The sequence below is a fragment of the Chelmon rostratus genome, chromosome 17 (assembly GCF_017976325.1).
Source record: "Chelmon rostratus isolate fCheRos1 chromosome 17, fCheRos1.pri, whole genome shotgun sequence".
NCBI lineage: Eukaryota > Metazoa > Chordata > Actinopteri > Chaetodontiformes > Chaetodontidae > Chelmon > Chelmon rostratus.
Window position 1 is genome coordinate 18,118,113 of NC_055674.1, and position 15,871 is coordinate 18,133,983.

Genomic DNA, 15,871 nt, shown 5'->3' on the forward strand with positions numbered 1-15,871 from the left:
GAGGAAATAAACTTGAGGAAGGAAAGGCGCAGCGCTCCAGTCAGCCTGTTTCCACACCTACACCGTGGCAGCACTCCAGTTCATCAATGAAAATATACAAGGCATCGAACACAAACACACGGACAAATCCGCAATTAATAAGCCTTTATGAGATTATTACTCAGGAGGATATTTTTACAGCAGGCATGTGTAATCGCTGACGCAGTTGCGTGTGTGTTTATGCACACGCACACACGCACAGAGGGAGAGAGGAAAGAGGAAGTATTCCCCAGTCAATGCTGCAAGCGCCAACCGGTGACAGCAGGATGTTCCTCCACCAATCCATCAGCTCTGCGCTTTAATTGGTCATTTTTAGTCCAGTCTTGTTTCCTCCGGTGGCCCCTCCGGAAACAAACCTCCCGTTTGATAAAGTGACTCAATTCAAGATTTAGCTAAATATTATATTTAAACAAGTGACCTCCGACGTGGTGTAGGAGGATCAGGTGTAGGAGGGGCCCTGAGAATAAAACAGCCAATAGCCGACACTAATTAACACGTGCTTCTTTTCGCCTCTTCTTTGTGTCTCCCTTTGTCCCGTTCGCTGCCACTTCTTCCCATTTCATCATGCCGTCGCCGCTTTAGTTCAGAGCACAGAAAGAAAACACAAATGGGCGTCAGAAAACGGGTGACATGCAACAAAGATCCCAGGCGAGATTGTTGCAGCTACATGGCATACGTTCCAGCGAACTGAACCAGCAGCACGCCCACTCCCGCCTCCCCTGGACCGCTCCCAACCCTGCAAACAAGAGGACAAATGGGCTGAGATATGCTGGCCATTATACATTATTATTCATAAGTGAGGGTGTGTTATCATTGGCAGCGCCTCGCAGCGGCTGTTCAGAACTTGGAGTGAGTAACTCTGGTCATTACTGATTGCACAATTACCAAAATGTTACTGCTACAAAATGTCAGCTCTTTTTTCTTTGTGTGTAAAAGGGGTCATGGTGCAGATCTGCATGTTTCACAGTACTTCTTACAAATACTGTACATTGTAAAGACATCTAAATTATACTGTATATAGATAGATACATACCACATACTGTAATATGTGGTATCCAGCCTGTACAGTTAGTATAGTCTATGCAGATCAACCTGACGTCATTAAAGCCTGTTAGAGAGAACTACTGTTCTCGTCAGAGTCACGGCTAACAGGCCATTACAATGACCCACACACATTATTACCAGCTAATCTTAAATTACATTGGCTGACGGTGCATTGCGTGAGCTGATGTCACATTGCATTACCTAATGACATACAGTATAGTGCACTGAGAGGGAGCCCGGAGTGCTGCTTTGGCCAGGCTGACTTGGGTGGCTGTTTATGTTGAGGCAGTGCATTCCCAGTTCGCCAGGCAACCGGACGGTTTACGAGCAGTTACTCACACAAAAGCACGGGGCGGGCTGATTGCTCAGCTAATTGATCTCCACCAGAGATCACAGAGCCGCGCTCGTAAAGAAACGGAACGCCTCCCATGACATCATCGCATGCTGCACGGTGAGACAAGGCGTGCGAGGCGGGGGGAGAGACTTATTCCCACAGAGAGGGAGGCAGGCTGCACCGAGAGGAGAGACAAAGTGTCACGTGGAAAGCACACATTCGCACACAGACACACACAAACACACAAATACACGACTATTAATCAACAGTCTAATCAGCGTGAGGCAGAGCATTCTGCTCCTAGTGTAGAGAGGCTGGTGGCATAAAGACAACCTTATTACTATATAGTACTAGTGTATGGTGTAATTATCTCAGAAAAATTAAAATAAAATTAAAACACATGAGCCTTGGAAACATTTGTAATGCCATAATATTTACACTGCGCTGCTGGCAGTATGAGCTTAAAGGACCTTTCCAACCAAAATGTTGACTCTTCTTAATATGCTCAGGGAAATTCTTGGAAGGTCAGAGGTCAAACTTATCTACAGAAGCTCCCACGGAGCTGATAGGTATTTATTGTCTTTCTCGAGGACCCAACAAGGGGGCCTGAACTCTGATTGTCCAGTTCAAGAGGTCTCACTGAACACTGTGGCGCCCTGACGCCCAGGATGCCGTAGAATCACATTATTTGTTCTTTGAGCATCATTTTACTATATTTCAGCTATGTCTCCTAGAATTGTTTTGCCTATTACATTGTCATGACAAATGTAATTCCTCATGTTCAGAGGCATGTTTTTTGAGTGAACGAAGCACTACATGTGTCTGCTGGGGTTCACATCCACACTTATATCTGCGGTATAGCACTTTGGTTATGGTAAGGTAAAGATAGTGAAAAGCCAGCAGTGCCAGTGCCTAAACATAACTATAAAACAGTTAAAAATCATTTTGCCAGACTTGCCAGATACGTTAATTAACAACATTTCCTCATTACGCTGACGGAAGACGTAACCCTCTCTGCTTTATGTTCCCTTCAAAATGTATTTGCAGTTCTAAATTAGTTGTATATAAACATCATTTTTAGGAGACGGGGTTGCATATTTCATTTTTATTGGAGCTGCCATGTGGTTGTCGTGGTTACAGAGATTTACAGGAACATACAGAGGTCTGTGTTGAAATGTTTGATAATGATCTGCACACATATGAATATTTCTTTCCTTGTGCATTTAAATGTGTTAATAATACTGGTAGGGTGCAGAGAAATATTTACCTTCATATCCGCCAGGCTCTGAACGCATTGGTTAAAAATGAAAAGCTGCAAAAACCTTCATCAATGAGACTTTTCATGCTAAAAAATCCCAGTTAAATACTATGTTAAGTTTTTTTCTGATCTCTGTCATGTTTCTATACTATCCATCTCTAAAACATAGTGAGCAGCAAATTGCTGCACACACACAGGGACATGCTCAGACCTGGGCGGAAAGATGGCTTTAGATAGCCTTTCATCTCAGGGATAAGTCAATTCATTAGCTCAGCTTATACCCTCTCATCTCTTATCTGGTCTCGGGGCACAAAGTGCACTCTTTGGCAGCTCCTCCGAGGTGAAAGGTGAGCTGAGTGATGGGTCGTTATGTTCCCCCCGTGCGCTGTCATAGTAGCGGATCAGACGCAGCTCCCCACAGGGAACGGAGGTGTTGCTGCCAAATTGGCCATGATGGCATCATTAGATTGATAGCGCCTGTTCTAATACAACCAGACAGACGCAGCTAAACTGCTCTGTTAGCCTCTGCCCTTGATATCAGCTCTGAGGTGGACAGTGGTTATGGTCGTTGTCAGGACAAATCAGTCTGCTAAAGGTTTCGGCAAAGATGTTTCGAAGTCTTAAAGTTTGTGGTTACTGCTCGCTGCATCTGGCCAGTCGTTGCGAGCCAAGAAACGCACATAGGTTGAGAAAACTGCATCACCATCACGATGGCTGAATTGCTGGACTGGAAGTCCGACTGAACTAGCCAAAGTGCTGCTAACAGGAGCACGTTCTCCCAGTCTGGCGTCCATGTTTGGTTGCTTTAACACGCGGTCCTCCGGCGCCAGAACACAGCTAAGAGAGCGCCGATAGTCGGCTGCAGTCAATCTAAGTGGGCTGGCCACCTGACCGGCCAACGCGTCGGAGCCTGGAGACCAACAAATGTTCGGATCACCGGGTAGCGTATGGAGAGGTAACAGGAGCACCTGCTGCTGTGACCTAAAACAAGCTACAGCCCGCTCTGTGTAATGCGGGACAAACACAACACGGAGTGGATGGCAGCTGCTGGAATAACACAAATGACAAGCGACATTTAGTGGAAATTAATGGTAATACAACCAAATTGACCTGACTATAGCTTCAGCTTTCCGGTTTCTCTGGCTTGTTGAGCTAGCTTGCTGGCTTCCACTTTCTGAATGAAATATGAGCTAAATAATATTATGGGTCCTCCTAAACGTCCGATATTGATGTGCTTTTTTCAGTTTGTCCAGGATTTACTTGGTTTCAAGCTGGGTGTCCTGAGTCCTGACAAATATCTCTGAGACACTAAATGTTCCAGTTTTCAACATTCATATTGTCCCATAATGTTCACCACAATTAAAATAATAATTATAATGTTATACTTGCTTTGGCTCACATAGATGTTTATCTTGTTCCATCTCACTCATTATTACCCAATATAAAAACATAAACTATGCACCATGTGTCTGATTCTTCAGTATGTGGGTCAGTCACTGTGTTGGTGTCATTAGCAGGCGGCAGAGGCTATGACACTTCCTGACAGAAGCTGTCAGCATGCTAACGGTTAGCTGTCGCGAAGAGAAAGTCAGTCTTTTCTAAAGAGCTGGAGGTTTGCCCCTTTCTTCGTGACGTACGGAAATGCTGCGTTCATGGTGTTGAAAGGTAATTGCCCTCCATCCTTCTGAAAATGCCCACAGTGCATGCATACATACATGTGCATGTAAATAAGTCCAACAAAGGTTTGTGGAACAAAAAATGCACAGTAGAGTAGAGTACATAAAAAGTGAGGAGATCTCAAATTTCATGTTGACTTAAGGCTTTTAAATCTTCTCGAATAATCATTTCAGACATGGTCACCACCTGAGATGACACATTATTTGTCCGCTGAGACCCAAAGTTCCTGTGGAAAAACTGACTTTGTACTTCAACAAAGAAGTGGATGTTTTTCCAGACACTTCTGTACCGTCTTGGCATTTTTTTTAGAAGCTACCATCTAGTGGCCATTAAAGGAACTGCATCTTAAAACACCTGTAGATTGGCTTTAAGCTCCACCTGTTAATTACTTGTCCCTCGTCTGCTGTATGACAGGCCATAGAATAAAAGCTGCTTACTGTAGCTACATAGCTGCTACCTGCCATGTGTTCTACTTCACCATGCACTTCACTTCACCTTGTTTCTGTTCTCGTCCTCAGCGTAGCTTTGAACTCTAACTGTGGACTCTTGGCCGGTGAGGGCTTTGATTTTTTTGGCTGTTTTCACTCCGACCAAACATCACAGCAGCTGATTTTCATGATCACCTTCAGCCAGAAAAAAGGAACCGTTGTTTGATGTCGTGTGATATTTGATGGTCGCCTGTTCCTGTCCCCAAGGGACAGAAGAAGAAATCGGAAAAACATTGACGGAATGACGTAACAGACACGTCTACAAAGGCCCACAAAGTGCTGTCATCAGCCCCGCTGAGCACGGAGGCAGGTGCAGCAAAGTGAACCCAGTATTCTCATTTTTCAAACATCCTCCGCCCTCTAATATGTGTCTCATTAAAACCACATCACATATACTAACTCCTCATGTTCCAGCTCTGTTGTTTGTCTTAGCCATGCCATCTCTGCTCTAACTTGATCAAAGAGGAAGGTCTTTAAATCATTCTCGTATTGGCACACATGTTCTGATGCTGTATTTGTTTATGTGACACCACGGTGACGGAGGTTGTTATTGATGAAGCAGTCCTCAAAGGTCGTTGCGTAAAACCTGCTCCGTCCTGTGCGAGATAGAAATCTCCCCCTACCGGCTCCAGCTCTTTTCCTTTCACTGTTTACATTCCTCGCCTCGAGTGAAATCATCAAAAGCGGCCTGGAAACTTGTAAAAGGATTCATCATCTGGAGAGCTTGTTGCAAAAGTCCTTTGTTGTTGTCCTCGGCCTCATCAAAAATCCCAGCTGCTGCAGTGATGTGTGATCGAAATATTTATTGTGGGAAACGCGCGTCTGGCGGAAGCAGAGCTGGAAGCAGCTGAAGGTGACGGATCGTGGCGTTTGCTTTTAATGCTTGTGTGTTACCGAGTCAAACGTGCCCTGCTGAGGAAAGACCACATACGCCCCCTTCAAGAGCCATGGCAGCTGATGCCACTCCTCTATAAAACTCCTTTTCCTGTATGACGCTGATTTATTGAACCATCGCAGCAGAAATCATTAATGATTTACTTTTAGCCTTCCAGCACTATAATGATATATATTTGTGCCATCGGCTTTTCTGGAATATGAGGTGATCAGCTGCTCTCAGTGATGTCTTTATAATCCTAAGAAAGAATCACTTCCAGAGAATGAAACATAATCACTGACTGAATCATTGCCTGATCAGCATCCTAGTTTCATGCACAGGATTTAGCCATGACCTCATCCATCAAAGATCCAATGCAATCCTCCTCTTCAGCTTGCAACCCACAAATTGCAGTCTAATTATTTACACGGTGTGCACTCCTCTGTACCTGTATAACTACTATAAAGTAAATAAACTGTTTTTTTTAGCTACATATGTAATAATAGCAGCACGCAGTAGAGGCCAGCTCATGGTTACTAGGCCTGTACATGACATTACATTTCACACACATTTATCTCTACAAGCTCAAACAACCAAAACCTAGAACAGCTTTTACATCTTATGTCATGTAATTACCAGCTACACTCCATGCGACACTGTTACCAAGAGAAGGCACTGAAAATGTGGGAGGAAGCTCCCTTATTATCCCAGTAAGTCCAGGTCCAGCAAGTCCAGGGTATGTGGGCTGCAAAATACAGCATCATCCCTGCTACACTGTAAGTACAGTATTTTATCCTGTAATTACAAAATATTTACACTATAATTTGCAGGCTATAATGTTTTTTTTTTAAAACAGCAAAATAAAAAGTGCATACGCTCATCAATTTTTTTTTGACACTTTGCAGCATCACCCACATATACAATACAGGTGTTATGCAAGGGTTGCGTAATATCGCTATGCTTTTCAGTGAGAGCATAGATTCAAGTTTATTTGATGCACCTTGCCTGAAGCCAGCGTGTGTAGCAGCACACTTGAAAAACTAAATATGCACCCTCCTTAAAGAAACATGTGGCGACGCCAGACATTCAAAACAAGTACAGCTTGTCTGTTTCTGCGTGTGTGCTCGTCTCTGAAAAAGCCGACCGCTAAACCAACTGTTGTCATGAAAATATGGCTCTGTAATCTGTTAGGGGCCGAGCGTTGTCTTTTTCTCAGATGGCAGGCCGCGATGAACCCTGTTTGATCTGGCGCGCGTTGTCAGCTCACGATGTGAGTGACTGTGCAGGATTATACACAGTGAGAGAGTAATTGATCCTGAATAAACAACGATTGCGCTGGAATTCCATCTTTCTCCGCGTCTGAAGAAGCGCTGCATTCTTGTCTGTGCAGATCAAACCTTACCTCCAACCTCTCTTTCTCTCTCACTCACACACACACACACTCACTCACACACTGCATGGTTAAACATCTGACACCTGTTGACAGACTCAGTAAATTTCTGCTGCTGCGGCGCTGAATTCCTCAAACCATCCATAACCAAATTTCATTTCAGGCCTTCACGTACAGACGCTTGATTGTATCTGAAGTGTGCTCTCCTCTGTAGACGGAGCGAAAAAACGCCTCCACCAAGCTGTGGGATGCGTAATTTTCTACCAATATGCACACCCACCGAGAGCGCTTCCTTCGCTAAGCCTGATAGATGGCACTTGAACATAAATAGATTGGAATAGCATGGCTCTAAGTAGGCCCTTGAAAGCAAATGAAAGCAGACCCAGAAAAGACACCTTGTTACTCTGGATGTCCAGAGCAGAATCACAGTAAGCAGCTAATTTGCAGGAGCCGCTGCTTTATGCATTCATATTAGATTTGTAATTTCCTGAACAAACTTCTATGATAATATCTGTATTTTCTTCTTTAGTTTGGCTCTGAAGCATTCAAACATATCTATTTTTTTAGCTTTTAGTTTCTGTCTGTTCACTTGTACCTTCTTCTGTTTATTCCAAACAAGCCACCGCTGGCAGAAATGTTAAAACGCATCATTTCCTTTAGTCCCGATGAATTTACCCACCTGACTCTGACTGATTCGCACAGCAAACACAGCAGCTTTCACCGGCTGAGTGTAGCTGGAATTGCTATTGTGTTACATTACAATACAGAGAAACAACGGGGTCATTTCTTTCTAGGAAAATGTCACACGGTATTTGTTGTATGTTTTTTTTTTAATCACTGCACATAAGCAGACATGTATGGAGGCATTTTTAGTTGAAACAGTGTGAAGCAAGCGATCCATATCAGTGATTCCCAACCAGGGTCTTTGTACCCCAGGGTAGAAGAATTGTGTTTATATAGACTGTGTGTGAATATGTATATATATCCACTGGCCTCCTCATGCTTCTACGTTTTTGAGTCCTTCTCCGACTTAGCTGAGCTGTCTCCCTGATTGCTCCCAGCACACATAAATGCAATAATAATGTTATTGGAATCAAACTCATAAGAGGAGTCATTTTTGAGAAACATGTACTCACTGTTTCACAGCCACTTCCTTTTCTAATGATTGTGTATATATGTATACATATGCATAAATAACCAAATACCTACAGCACGTAGCGCAAACTGCTGAATAAACACAGAAAGGGTCACCGACAACACGCCCTGCCACAGTAGTGCGTTTGGCAGCCGTGCGACAGATGTTGTGAGTGGCGTTCGGGGCCTGCTGCTCTGAACAGGGCTTATCAGCGCTCGAGCTATTGTCGCCGCTGGACAGCTTCTGCAGTGACTGTGTGAGCAGAGCGGGGATGTGTGGATGAGAGAGCACAGCGCTCATTAGAAGGCTCTGAGGACAGCTGACACGCACGCAGGATAAAGCACATTTTCACCTCTGAGAGACAGACTGAGCCCGAAACTCACCGACTTCACCCCTCTGCTGGAACAAGAGATCGTAATGATCTGTGGCCGCTTTAGTCTTGTCTTGTTGTTGTTGTTGTTTTTTTTTAAGTAATTGTGCTCTTTGAAGTGACGATGGCAGTGTTACAAAAAACACATCTGTGTCTGAATATTTCGGAAGATTAAAGTACAGTACCAGCATCGCCTTTCTTCAGCACCGACAACTAAGAGCATTCCATTTCCTGTTCGTGTTGCATTTTCCCTCGCACTTCCCTTAAGTGGAGATAACATCTGGGATAAGAGAGCAGTAAAGAGTAAGAGGGAAAGGGAGGAGGGAGTGTGTGTGTGTGTGAGTGCTTCAAAGCTTAGTGTAGTGTGTGTGTGTGTCATCCCTGGGGAGGGAAGTGAGGGAGATAAGCCTGTGACAGCTGCCAAACACCTCTGTGTGTTTGAGTGTGTGTGTGTGTGTGTGTGTGTGTGTGTGTGTGCGTCTGGGCCCCCCATTCACAAGGAGTGTTTCTGAATCCCAACCACCTGCCAGCTCTGGTCCCGTATGGCAGGTGTGAGTTGGTTTGTACGTGATTCAGACCACTGATGAACGTGGAGCATATGCGACGGTCTAATCGCCCGCATCTCGCTGTAATAACGTTAAGACAGGCGCATTGATGGAGAGATTACTGAAATGTGAGTAACTGCGAGGGCTGCTCATATGAACAGTATGCATTTGATGCAGAATCATAAAGGAAAAAAGCGACCTAAAAGGTAAAACATCACAAACTACATAAATAGAACAATAATGAGTGAAATAGTTTAAGAAATTATTCATTCATTATATAGAAATGTTGTCCAATGTCCACATTTAGACATTTAGACAGAGCTACACACAGTGAATCCTAAAGTCACCACCAGGCAACCACTTTAAAGAACCAGAGCAACGAGGCTTGAGTTAACTAGTTCCTGTGCACCTGGATAGGAATGGTAAAGTAACATTTTGGAATAATAAGATTAGTTTTAATACTTTCTTCAGTCATTTCAGAATTATTTATTCACATGATTATTTCACTTGGCTTTCTATAAGAGAAACCGTGGCAGCGCATCCGTGCGTGAGGAACATGAACTCTGGGGTCAATATTAAGGGGACAAAATGGCAATGACAATAAATCAGCAGTCTTTCAGATGTGTGGGAGAGCGGAAGAAAGTTTTCCTGCCTGACATCACCGGGGTTCAGAGGTCAAATTCACAAGCAGGTGGCCGAGGAACGAGAGCCTGAACCAGGAGGTTCCTCTGAGGGGCTCCATTATTCTCAAGCCAGACCAAAGCGGGCCGAGCCGCACCATCTGTTTCAATGACCCGTCGTCGTAATGTGGCAAAGTCACGCGGCAGTTGCATATTGGAAGGCCTGTAAACATTTTGCGTTTGAGTTCATCGCTGTCAGAGAACGAGCTTATGTTTCCAAAATGTCAGATTCTTCAGCAGCTGGGAAAAACAGCGGCGCTTCGCAGCCTGACAGCGCTCGGTTTCATGGGTCTGAGAGTTGACAGGGGACTGTGTAACCATGCAACTGCAGAGAAAACAGGAAAATCAGCAAAACTGGAGATACGTGGTTTTCACATGACAACAGCGCCACATGGGATCGTTTAAACTTGAGTGCTGAACAAATTATTTCACTTACAGGCATTAAGACTGACTGATCTGCAAAACGTCAGGTCGTCCTTCAGCCTCTCTCCCTCTCTCTCTCTCTCTCCAGCCTGCCACTGTAACCTGCACGCCCGCCGCTGCCGCTTCAACATGGAGCTGTACAAGCTGTCGGGCCGCAGAAGCGGTGGCGTCTGCCTCAACTGCCGGCACAACACGGCGGGACGCCACTGCCACTACTGCAAGGAGGGTTACTACAGGGACATGACCAAGTCCATCTCTCACCGGAGAGCTTGCAAAGGTAACGGGGCGTGACAGGTCGGGTGTGATGACGTATCTGTGCACAGTCACCGCTGCTGTTTGTTCGATGAAATAAGAGCCAGTAGATTTAACGCTGTCTTCCACAGATAGCTCTGAGGTAGTGTTTTATGCACATGCTTTTTCACCAATGATCTGTATACTCGACATTTATCTAACAGCTAAAGACCCTTTAACCCTTTAAACCCTTTAAAATACTATTTATTGTTCAAAACTTTTTGCCGTGTCCTTCCTTACTCATACTTCAATAGTAAAATGCTACTTTCACATCAATGCATCAGCATTAATAATCTAATAATATGATATATGATGATAGATCACTCTGACCACTTTTTCTGCAAAACAACCCTTAATTTTTGATTTATTAAGCATTAAGCATTTTGCCAATAATACTTTAATGTACTTTTATTTAAGTAGGATGTTGAATGCAGGACTTTTACTCGAGTATTTTTTCTTCTTGGTACTGTTACTTAAACTTCAGAAAAGGTTTTGTTTACTTCTTCCACCACAGCGTGTTTCACTCTTCAGGCATTAAAGGAATTCTTTAAAAAGTTTTGGAGAAAAGCGCCCACCTGTCTCGCTGTCTGTGAACTGACCCGTGTGGCTCTCGAGCTATTCGGGGTCCTCCGTGGATCCCTGACAAGACAAACAGAGCGAAGGGAACGGAGGTGTGAGCTGATCCACCCAACAGAGCGGTGGAAACAACCCGCTAATCGCCCCGCTCCTCTTATTCTCTGTGCTTACAGCACAGCGCATAGGTGGAGAAAACACAACGCGCACACACACAGGTGCGAGCGCATATGTCAGGTTTGAGAGCAAGCAAGCTGAGGATTAATGTGTGGAGAGACAAAAGCTGGGCTCCTTCTGTCAGGCGGCTCCTCGGGGAGTAACAACAGCCTCCGAGGCCCTGAGCAAACACGCCGCTGTCACTCAGTCGCCCTGGATACACACTCACCGGCAAAATATCCCACTGATGCACAAAACACTGTCTCTGTCTGCGACGGCGTGTTTGCCTACAAGCACAGACAAACATGAAGGCTAATGTGAGATGATTGTCGCTGTGTTTGAAGTGAAAGTCTGTTCAGAGCTGTTTATATGCAGAAAAATAACCATAAAAAGCCTTTTTCAAATATAATTTTATGGCAGTACTTGCTGCTTTTTTATAATGTTGGATGTTATTGTACATTCACATCCCAATTTCTTACCACATACTGATGACAAATGAGTGACTTTGGGCAGATGCACATATTGTGGTCTTGAGCAACATCCGCCGCTGAGCTATGATTGGCTGGTGACAGGGTCTCAAGATGCCTATCCTCCGGTGCCCCTATCCTTGGTACACCGCTAGCTCTTTAAACACAGGAACAGCAACATGATATTTCCTACTGCATGCCACAACAGCCCCCCCCCCTCCTCTAATTCACTCTGACTCCTTCAGCTTGCATGAAATGAAATGAAAGGAATGAGCTACAGGGCCCGCGAAGGCGTTTTCAGAGTTGGGTGTTTTATATCGGAGACAGTCGGAGATCACTCCCAAACACAGCGCCGGGATTGATTTATTGCATGTGGCAGTGTGGTGCTGAACACAAGCTTGATAGATCATCAGGGGAAAAGAAGACAAATGGGTCTTTGCAGCATTGTTTCACTCTGCCAGCCTAAACATTTCACAGGTCATATTTGGGGAGTGGTTGGGTTGAGGGCGACGGAGCTGGGGCAGGTTAGTGTGGAGGATCTCACTTTGCCTGATGATGGAGCAACATCCATAGATCTCTGCAAAGTCTCTCCAAACAGCTGGATCAGTACCCAGTAAGTTCAAGCCCCTCTTCCAGTCCCCCCAACATACCCAGCCTGGTGCTCTGGGATTAAAGCCAAACAGCCTGATTGCGGCCTTTCTCCTCAGGTGACAAAAGCAGGGCGATGTGACATCAGTCAGAAACCGCTATATTTATTGTTCAAATCAGCCAACCATCCCGCTCTGCTGTTGTTGGACAGGAAATACAGCGCTGTGCCAACACAGCCGGGAGGAAGTCTGCTTTCATTCCCCATTCCTAAACCCCCTCCTTCAGCAACACTCCACATCTCAACAAAATGTCCTCTCGACGATTTGCCTAATAGTTTGACGGTTTAGCGCGAGAAAACGGCTCCTCTGCACCACACAGCGCCTACATCTCCAGCGGCAGCGTGGAATGCCTCATGCTTTATTTCCCAGATTAACAACTTCACCCCTCATCAAGCGCAGTGTAAACATGGCTCTTGGAGAACCACAGTGCACGCCCCCCCACCCCCCCCCGCCCAGAACAGTTTGTTTTTTTTCCCCCGTCCGCTCATACGTTTGGCAGTCTAAGCCTTTAACTAGGCACAGCGAGTCCACGGAGATGAAGCCGGTATGGTTCACTGCAGCGCGCTCCTCAGAACCCCTGAGCAGCCATTCAGCTCCACAGCCCCCCCGACCCCGCTGCAAGCTCAAATTAATTAATGTGTCCGGTTTGCTGTGGTTCTGCGTTAGGGGACTTTTGAGCTTGCAGCGGTATGAAATACTGTCAGTCTACCTGTCATTACAAGCTTTCAATTAAAACAAAAAAAGAGCACCATTCTAATATTTTAGTGCTGATAAACATTATTCACGTTTAACGCAGAGTAAAACAAACACTGTGTTTGCAGCGTTTTAAAGGAGCAGTTTGTCAGTTTGGACATTTGGCTCGTTCTATTCGGACGGCGAGCATGGCTCTGTCCAAACGGAACAAAATCGGGCCAGGCCAGGGGCACTGTGCTAAGATAAGCTAAGCTAAGCGGCTGCTGGCTTTAGCCTTACAGAAAACCAAACTCTGAGCTTACAGGTAACTCAAAGCTAATTCTCATTCAGCATTTCTTTCCACATTTTAAGACGAATCAGCGTCCACTTTCATGATGCAACAACAACTATAACTTTGTTAGCATGCAAAAAAGCTACAGCTTCCATGAAAATTTATACTGATTTAACAACATTAGTTGTTGTGTTGTTTTTTTTTAATTACTGACCTTATCTTAAGATGGAGTAAAGCTCTGTTTGAAGGCTGGATTTTTAATTATTTACCTTACTACAAATGTCAGTGCGGTTTTGAATGACTTAATTGTGTCACAATGAATTTAATTGCTCTGGTCCCGCTCGGAGACATTATCTGTAGACGCCCACAGCGTAAACATGAACAGCAAACAGAGAGTTTACACATTTTTACTTCTGGTAGATAAACACTGAACAGTAGCAGAGAAACGAAAGCCTTGTTGTTAGAAATCTTCACTCTGTGATGTCTTCATTTCATTTTCATTGTCAGCTGTGTTATGCGATGATTATCTTGTTGCACTTGTAGTTTCCATTAAACAGCCCTCCCTCATTTTTATGTGCAGAACGTACTCGTATTGAATTCTCAGAGGAAACGAACTGGACCCTTAAAGATTTTACCATTTGATTTTATTTCAGCAAATACCAAGTGTATTTGAAGCTTTTATGGCACAAATCAAGCAGAACAAAAACAAAGAAGTTAGACCTTTTCAAAAAAAGATTTAATATGCATCTTGTTATGTTCACGAAGCGCCATAAATTCCAACTAAAAGCAACTCCAACCTCTACTGGACCACTTCAAGCAATTTTCAAATGACTCTGCTGGTACATGTAACACATGCAGGGCTAATAGGGAGGCTGGGCTTCCACTTCAAACACTGGCTTTATGGTAAATGTTTGGCAGGGCGCGCACGCACACACACACACACACACAGAACGAATTTCTCACATTTAACTTGCGATCTCCCCAACTAACAGCTTAAACAGACTTTGAAGTGCGTTCCACTCGTCCGTTAATGGGAAACATTATTCAGGCAGTATTTGCAAAGAACTCTTTGCCAAAAAGCTCTACATTGGAAACTCAATCTGAAGAGCACACAGCCTGTCTGATGAAAACGGTGCAGAGGACACAAAGCCTGCTCTCAAGAAGCTCAAAGACACATGCACTCCCGAGCACACGCACACGGACATGCATAAAGCATGCCCACATACATTTTGCATTAAACACAGGAGACCAATACGATGCGGAGATAGTGAAATACTATAATTAATCAAGTTATTTAGTCTTCTGCGTGCCTTCCAGGGCAGGCCTAATGAAGAATCCTACTCTCATTATGGGTGGAGGGAAGCAGTGTAATTTGATTGAGGTTTTATGCTGGTGCAAGGCCCAGTTCTCCATCTGTGATGGTCTGGAAGGAAAACAGCCTCCTCTAATGTGAATGATTTCTCACTAGGTTTTAGTGCTAAGATTACTTTTTATTGTATGGAATATGTAGAGTCAGCAGCAGAGGACAGACCAGAGACATACTGTAGTCATTTGAAAGCTGATATTTGTTTTGTAATGGCGCTGGTTTTGTAAACCACTCATGTTCTCATTTTTCAAATTGCTAGTTGTTTACTTGGGTACAGTCTAGCTTGATGTTCTTGCGCTCTTCTTTCTCTCTTTTCCCTCCACAGCATGCGACTGCCATCCAGTCGGAGCGGCAGGGAAGACGTGTAACCAGACGACGGGCCAATGCCCCTGCAAGGACGGAGTGACAGGAATCACCTGTAACCGCTGTGCCAAGGGCTACCAGCAGAGCCGCTCTCCCATTGCCCCCTGCATCAGTAAGGACCCACAGAACGTCAATATATGTTAACTGCACTTCTGGGGTATCTGGTACAACAGTCTTAATGAGGGATGCATAAATAATAGCCTAAATAGCTAACACTCAGCATTATTAATTGTTAACAAATCATTCTTACATAGACCTATGATTTATAGCTCAGCAAAACAGTCATTCAAAAGAAAACCAGTGAAAAAATCCCTTTTGCTGCTGTACATCATTTTGTTTGCCTCATCATGCATGCAAACTGATTATTTAATACATTTATTAATGACTTGTTTAGAAACCTAGACTCCATTAGAGATCGCCAATCTTGATAATTACCTTAGGACAGGACCTGAAAAGGACAGGAGGACACACTTGTGATGCATGACTCCATGGCTCACACTCATCTTGTGCTGTTTTCAAGAGATTTTGGAAAGATATTTGACTGTTTAAGCCACATCCTGGATAAACAGACCATTAGAGTTGCCTAACATGGCCTTGTGTGCCTTCAACACCGTTAACAGTCTGTCTCAGAATAAATCCCCAGAACGAGTCCAAGGGAATGATGGCTGATATGTTTATTAGCTGTATCTGCTGCCTGCAGACTCCAGGCCTTTGGCAATAAACGCCAGCGCCTCACAGAAGCAGAGATGGGTCGCTGGTAGCTGCTTTAGCGAGGAGCATCGAGTAG

The 15,871-nt window shown here is 44.4% G+C and overlaps 1 protein-coding gene across 1 annotated transcript in view; it reads left to right on the forward strand.

The window, feature by feature from the left end:
* The window catches only part of LOC121620837 (netrin-1-like), a 41,140-nt gene that overhangs the window by 13,437 nt on the left and 11,832 nt on the right, over positions 1 to 15,871 (forward strand). Inside the window, exons 3-4 of the mRNA XM_041957066.1 lie at positions 10,346 to 10,534; positions 15,047 to 15,196. Coding sequence (XP_041813000.1) covers positions 10,346 to 10,534; positions 15,047 to 15,196 — 339 coding nt within the window. The remainder of the gene's footprint in view (positions 1 to 10,345; positions 10,535 to 15,046; positions 15,197 to 15,871) is intronic.